Source organism: Cygnus olor, chromosome Z (assembly GCF_009769625.2).
Source record: "Cygnus olor isolate bCygOlo1 chromosome Z, bCygOlo1.pri.v2, whole genome shotgun sequence".
NCBI classification, from domain to species: Eukaryota; Metazoa; Chordata; class Aves; order Anseriformes; family Anatidae; genus Cygnus; species Cygnus olor.
This window is the reverse complement of record NC_049198.1, coordinates 29,744,172-29,751,898: the sequence shown is the minus strand read 5'-3', so window position 1 is coordinate 29,751,898 and position 7,727 is coordinate 29,744,172. Positions and strand designations below refer to the sequence as shown.

The window sequence follows — 7,727 nt, the reverse complement described above, 5'->3', positions numbered from 1 at the left end:
CAGAGGGCGTCTCTGCACACCGCTCGCTCGGGAAGCTGCAACTTCTGGCAGAGCCCGAGGCTGCAAACCCAGCGCAACGGCGACGCCCCTGCGCCAAGCCATCGCCACAGGCCGTGACCCGCCCACCCGGCGCGAGCACGCGCACCAACCGCAGCCGCGCGCGGTCGCCCTCTGATGACGCCACCTCACCTGGCGCCCATAACACATCCCCCCCCTTTTGCGGCTGGTTGCGCATGCGCGCTAGGCGAGGCGCAGCGTCCCTTTCTCTCGCCCCCCTCCCCCCCCCCCCCGTCCCCCCCCAACGGCCGCGCGGGGCCGTTAACTGCCGGCGCTGCGCGCGCGGCCTCTCCTCACTCAGCGCGGGGCGGGGCCGGGGGAGCCCCCTCGGGGCGGGCGGGGGCGGCCGCCGAGGGCGAGGGAGCGGCCGCCGGGCGGGGCCGTGCGCGGGTCCGGGCAGGGCAGGGGGAGGCCTCCCCCCACCCCCCCCCCGTCCCCTCCTCCTCCTCCTGCTGCCGCCGCCCGGCCGCGGCTGGGGGCAGGGCTGAGGCCGCCGCCGCCGTGGGGGAGCGTGGCGAGGGCCTGACGCGCGTCTCGGTGCCTCGGTGAGGCCCATGCCGCCCCTCCGCCCGGCCGGCGGCCCCTAGCTGCCCCCCGGAGCCGGCCCGGCGCTGTCGGCCCGCCCCGCCGCAGCCGCCCAGGCCCCGTGCGTGAGAGGAGCGGGAGACATGGACCCGGAGCGGCCCGCCGCCGAGGAGCAGGGCGAGGATGGAGACGGTGCGGGAGGGAAGAGCCTGGGCAGCGGCTGGGAGCAGAGCCTGAGCCCCGAGCTGCAGCAGGGGTACCGCATCCTGCGCGAGTTCCTCCTGGAGAAGTACCGGCCGCTGACAGCACCGTTTTTAAAGCCGCTCGCGGATCAGGCGTCCATAAAGGAGGAAGGAGCGGGTGGCTCCCTCGCGGGTCCTTGTAGCAGTCACTCCTTTCCACCGGCTGGAATGTGGCTGCTGAAGATGGAAGAGAAATTCCTCGGTGGGCAGTACGCAGGGATAGCAGATTTCGTGGGTGACTTCCGGCTCATGCTAGAGACATGTTACCGGCTGCATGGAGTGGATCACTGGCTCTCCAAACAGGCCCAGAAGCTGGAGATGATGCTGGAACAGAAACTGGCGCTGCTGTCCCGGTAGGTGTAGAAAACTCTATAGCGGCTCTGGTATATGCCGTTTGCATAAAGTAGAACAGGAGGGTATGGTGATTTTTTTTTTTTTTTGGTAGAACATAACCTTCTGTTTCTCTTTATGTAAAAAAAAAATACTATTTGAATCGCTTATTTTAAAAAAAATCAAAAAACATTTGAATGGTTCCCGGTAGGATCAAACATTCAAGCTTTCAGCACTTCTACAAAGAGGAGTGGAGCCTACTGGGACCATTCAAATATTAAAAATGTTTTGGAAACACCAAAGCTGGACATACTGAAATGCAAAATAGGGGTTAGCATTTCCTGCCTAAGATTTTACTTCTGAAAGAAGCCTTTTAAGACTATGGAGACACAGTTGTTTGGACAAGATGTCAAATGCTTCTTTCTTTCCTTTATGCTGGTAAAAGCAACTGACGCTGCCCAAATTCTGTATGACTGTCTCTTTAAAATTAATACCCTTCTCAGTTTAAAGTAGATGATACATTTTATATAGTTACTGTAGTCTGTGAATTTCTTACTGCCTTTGAATAAGAATAAAATGCTGAGCTGAAGCGCTTCCTTTGAGATAGATAATTTAGTGTCAGAATGTATTTTGGAAATATACACGATAAAACAGAAGGTAACACCTGGCATACTGTAGTTACAGGCTTACATGGCAAAATGGAAATTGTGATATGTTTAAGCATAAATGCTTGGCAGGAGCTTGTTTCTCAGCCAAAGCAGCTGACCATGGAAGGTTTTCAAGCCATATTGTACAAAGCCCAATTAAAGTCACAACTGAAATACACGTTTTCTCTTGAATTTGACATAAGCATAGCTCAGTCTCATTAAAAATATGGTGGCTTCTTACAGTGAAAGGTCCAGTAGTCTTGCATGTGACTTAATGTTTCTCACATTAAAGCTGAGATGTTTTTTTTTTTTTTGGGAGAGGGTGAAGGTGAACAAGAAGGAATGGTGTTAGGAAATACATAAAGCTGTCCACGTCCATCAAGCTTAAACTTGCTAGCAACACAGAGCTTTGCTGCCAGCTGGTAAGAAGAAGCTTGTCTGTACAGTGGGAACACTTGAGTACTGTGCAGAACTCAATTGAATAAGACTCTGTGAACATGTACTGTGCTGGTGTATAAGCCACCATGCTTTTGCATAACAGTAGCTTTGGGACAATTTGGGAGTAGATGGGAAGAGCTGAACCTCTGATAGGATGTGAAGTTTTACTTGAGAAAATTAGCAATATCAATTTTTAAATAAATAAATAAATCCTTGCTTAAAGGAATTACTGCTGGAAAATAAATAGCTAATCAAGCAGAGCTTGAAAGATTCGCCCCAAGTTCATTTCTGTGTTGCATGATGGCAGTGTCTCAGCTGTACTGAAGTGAAGGGTGTTTTGTGGAAGCCTTTGTTGAATGAATACTTACTGGACTTGATAGGACATGAGAGTGCTCAGTGCCTTTTTATTAGAAATCGCATAAGTCAATTTATGTGACGTGCCGTCAAATAGCAATATGTATATTTACTAAAAGAAAATTGCTGTTGTCATTCTTTCACAAAGGCACATTCTTTTGTTCTAATCAACAAGAAATATTAAACAGCCTGAAGGTTATTCTACCTTGATATATAGTGAATCTTCTATTAACATTTCAGGGATTCGTAAGGAGTGCTTTTTTTTTTTAAATGTCTGTGTGTACTAGCTTGGAAAAGGTCTCTAAGAACTGTAGGAAATGGAAAGGATTATGGAATCTAGAAGTCTCAAAGTTCTTTTAAATTTTGTATCAGACAGATTTGTTTAACAGAATTAGTTTATTTGTAAAATGAAATACAAGAAGTAGTTCTTGTAATGATCATCTTTGCTTCCTTTCAGATCAGTGTTTCACTCAATGTTCTTTAACTGCAGTAATGTCGATTGTATGATTCTCAGATATTACAAACCACAGAAAATTACCTCAGAGGGGAGGTTGATTTTGGGGGTGGATTTTACTTTATTTTTTTCCATCCTGTTTTCAGAGACTATGTGGTAGTGTCACTTCTCATAATGGCTGTGCTGCTGTAATTTGAAACATTGTATAAGATGAAACATAATTGCAGAACCAACTTTGTGGTGCTGTGGCCTACATCTTTAAATTTTCCAATTGAAATAAACTGTTTAAACAAAACAACAACAATGAATGCATACATTTTCCTCAGTATTTTTAGGTATCTTCTGAAAGTTCTAGTTTCTTATCTCAAGTCTTGCGGAAGTATTTTCTTTCCAAATATTCATGGCTTGAAGTGGGAAATTCAATTTTCAAGTAATATTTGGTTAATTGAGATAGGTATCCATCATTCTTAACAGATACGAAAACGTCTTGTTAATTTATTTGTTTTAAGTTTTACAATTTCATAAAGGAATTTTCAAAGCCAAAAAATGGCAACTCTAGTGAATGGCAGGTGAACAATAACTGTTTTAGTCCTGAGTAAATATGTTTGATCTATGGATGACGTTGAAGTACGGTTGGTAAGGGAAACTGTAATTGTGAATTCACTTGTATTTCTCTTGTAGGCATTTAAGAGAGAAAACATCAATAGCAGTAACATCTAGAGGATGCTATGGGCAGGAAGATGAGAAAGGAACACCATGCACTTCAACAAGACGTCGTTCCACACCTCGCAATTTAGTAGGCTTGTCAGCGGGCGTGTTCGAGTCTGTGATGGTTCAGGTTCTAAGGCAAGAGGAACAGCTGAGAGCAAAAGAAGAAAAAAGGTAAAAGGGAAAACTATTTTGTTCTGTCTTGAAATAGCTATATCATCTTAATTCTCTAACAGAGGTAGCTCCTCAAGGCTCCTTTACATCACTAAACTTTGTAATGTTCTTTGTCTTTAATTCATGAATGAACCCAGACTTCAGCACAATGCATCCACAAATAAAGGAATTTGTTTTTGGTTTATCACCTTGTTGAAAAAAATAATAAAGCAAAATAATCTTTAAAGGTGCTATAATATAATCTTTAAGGGTGCTATTATTTTCAGATTTTGATACTTTAAATAGTAACTGAAAGCATCCACAGCAATATTTCTGGTTAGCTCAGTCGTGATTTATTGTACTTCTTCAGCTGTTTTACATGCAAAAATTAGATTAAAAACTACCAAAATGATCACAGAACTAGACCGTAGTTATGCTTGTCAGTGCTTCCCTCTGATAGCTGGAGGCAAATTATCTTTGCAAGTGCCGTTCCTGTTATCTCACCAATGTGGCACTTCACCTTGCCAGTTAGGTAACAAATTTACAGTGTGTACATAGTAAACTCAGTGGGATTTTGCAGTTTTCAAATCTCTTAAATTTAAGAGGTATGTAATTCAGGCAGTGGGTAATGTTGTTTGTGATGTGCTTCACTTTGAGAAAATGAAGCTCATAAATGTGTATACCTTAATAGTAATTTGACGGACTGTTTCTGAATGCGGAGTGTGATAACTATTAGCTTTAGGAAGCAAAATGCTTCCAACTTTTTCAAACTTTATAGTTTTAGAGATTTTTCCCATATATAACCAACACACTCTCATTTTGCAGGCAATCATCATTTTCAACAGATTTGAAGCAATACAGTTTGGCTGAGTTGAGTGTGAGACAGTACTTCTTTCCTAGATACGATAATGTCTTTCTTCTAATCTACCTCATGCTTTGTGAAAAGCAAAGATCACTAGGGTTGTTATTTTTCTGGTAGAGTTCCTGTGAGCTGTGTTCAACTTAGTGTTCAAGATATCTGAATTTGGTCACACAGCAATGAAAGAGGACATCCTGATAGGATTTTAGTTAATCCATACAGTCAATAGAACCTATCTACTTAATTTTTTTCCTTTCATACACCTGTTTTAAGCACATTCCTACAAAACTGTAATAATTACTGGTTACATCCATGGATCTGAATATACTCAAAAGTCCCAGATCCTGTGGGAAGGATGCTCCATGGCACTGATCTTACAGAATCTTCTACAAGAGCAGAAGTTCATAACTAGCTTGCCTCCTTATGCCTTATGATTTTGCACTATGACACTTACTAGTAAGTAAAAACAATGTGTCAGTAAATACTGGTTGGATATTACTTGGACTATATTGATATACTCAAATAATCATGCTTTGGATATCTTTTCATTTTTTTTCTTATTTACTAACAGATTGACCCTGTAGTTACTTACACCTCTCTGTACCAGTTGCTTCTCAGCTCACCATAATGCTCACCATAATGCAGGTGTTCAGCAAGTACATTGTGAAAGTGTTTTATGAAAAAAGATTTGGAAATTGTAAGGCCTATAAAATTAGCAGTACATCATTTATATCCATGTACTATTGACAACATGCGCAATTTTCCTTAGTATTTTATATATACAGATGCACATTCTTGCAACACTAAGGTGAGACACTGTTTTCCTTCAAAAATGTATTGCAACTTCCTAAGCTTATTTTGGATTATTGATAAAATAATGGATCATGTTGAATATATTTATCTGTTATAAGGAAAAAACGGTTAATCGGTTTATTTTTTAGAAATCTGATACACAAAGGTTAGTACAGAACAGGTACTTTTCAAAACAGCATGCAAGATTGCAGCCTTGGGTAGCTTACTGGAGTTTTCAGTGCCTTCCTTCTAGTTAACCCATGCCAGCATTCCATAGAGCTACAGAATTCGTTGGTTGGCAGGTGCCCATTTTCTTACTGAATTTGCCTTTCAGTCTCTCTTCGTTTTTTGTAATGAAGTTGAAGTTTGCTGAGCTGAAGTTATTTTCAGCTACTTAAAGCTTGTCATAAATTAGCAATGAAAACTTAAGCAAAAATATGTGATAATGAACAATTATCCACCTGTTCTTCAGGCCACAAAATGTTAATGAAGAATTTATAATTGTTTTAATGTATTACAGTAATATTTATGGTGTAAACTATATTCTTAGAAGTAAAGCACTACTTGTTTGGATACAGTTTATTTTATTGATTATTAGTATTGATTGTTTCATTGAGTCTTTTATCACAGTTCCTAAAAAATTGAATGTCCAAATCCATTGCTGTAATATAGGCTATCCCATGTCTGAGTATAATTATGAATGAATGTGATGCTCAACTCAGGTGGGTGAAGCATTTAAGTTTTTAATTTCTAATGTACTGGACTTTTCTTTCCTCCCAGTCTTCATGTGCTGATAATTTTTTCCCATAATATTGTCTGTAATGTGGTAGTATAACTTGTTTGTGTGTTGGCAAATTGGTTGTGTTTGGACAGGAACACCTGTTGTTTACCCCGTTTGAAAGTGGGCAGTTTGGCATACAAAAAAAGTACTTACTTTCTGGCTATGCAGCTGACTTGTCAGCATACACATGCTTTTTAGCTAATAAGCATCTTATTAGCTAAATAGCTTAGACTATTTAGCTGCCTGAGTTACATACATCTAGCCCCAGGTGAGCAAGGTTGCTAATGCTGGAGCCTTGCTAGAGAATTCAGCCATGTTGCTAAAGAAATTGTCAATTGAGGTCCATATTAATATATAATCCTTTGCTTTAGATACTTCCTCTCATAAGGCACAGGAATCTTATGATGGTTTCTGTTGTTGTTGCTGGGTTGTGTTTTTTTTATATAACAAGCTTTTCTTCAGTTGCATGTTTTGGAAGAATATCCCAAAGTGTGATTCTTCTGTTCTTTTCTGTAGTTAATTTTGTAGAGATCCTGCTCTGAATCTTTTTGTTATTTCTTATGTAAGTATACTTTGTAGATAATTTTTTTCTTTCTTGTTGTCTATCCATTTCTTGCACAGTTTGTTTGTTTATTTATTTATTTATAACCTCCCCCAGTTGATATATTTATCATGGTAGATCCAACTTAGAAGTTGCCTTTGCATTTCACTGTTTTTTGCAGCTGGTAGTTTCTATATGGCAGTAAAAGCACTTTTTTTCCAAGTACAATTATAAAAATATCTGATTTAGTTTTCTTGTCAATCTTACTTAGGAGCTATCTTTTTGGTAAAATGTTCTAATGATCACAATATCAAATATCTTCTTTGAATTATTAGTTACATTTCTCTGAGGTTCTACTCAGCTGCTTAGTTACATGATACTTTAGTAGCATATTAATACAGATACTGACTTACATATTATGTAACAATAATTGAGGAATTACTATATAATTGGAAATGCCTGCCTCTTGAGGGGCACTTACATACCAAAGCATAGGTATGGATTCTTACTGAAATAGTTTAAAAACCCTAGTGAATAATAGAAAGTAAACTGGTTTATTTCAATGGGAATTAAGTTTCTGTTTGGCTTTGGATTGTTGAAAATTATATGAGGCACCTCATTGTCTTTATGACCTCTGAAAATGTGGTCCTTGTTTCACACGTTTGCTAAAACATTTGAAGAATGCAATTTAGGTTGCAGGTCAACCATTTAAATTAGTAAATCTTTGAATTAGGTGTACTTATACAGTCTCAATTTTGCCTTTTATGAGGATGTTGTGAGCAAGGAATGAACTGGGTCCTGTGGAAAAATACTGAATATGTGATAATGTGATGGAAGACTTCACGA

At 40.3% G+C, this 7,727-nt stretch overlaps 1 protein-coding gene across 3 annotated transcripts in view; it reads left to right on the top strand.

The window, feature by feature from the left end:
- Positions 1 to 481: 481 nt before the first annotated feature.
- The window catches only part of KIAA2026 (KIAA2026 ortholog), a 59,082-nt gene continuing 51,836 nt past the window's right edge, over positions 482 to 7,727 (top strand). For 2 of the 3 annotated variants that reach the window (XM_040541930.1, XM_040541929.1), the window contains exons 1-2: positions 482 to 1,177; positions 3,729 to 3,929. In XM_040541930.1, the coding sequence (XP_040397864.1) occupies positions 726 to 1,177; positions 3,729 to 3,929 (653 nt within the window). In that variant the 5' untranslated portion in view covers positions 482 to 725. Of the gene's footprint in view, positions 1,178 to 3,728; positions 3,930 to 7,727 lie in introns of those variants that run through there. The other variant, XM_040541931.1, reaches the window with a different exon arrangement.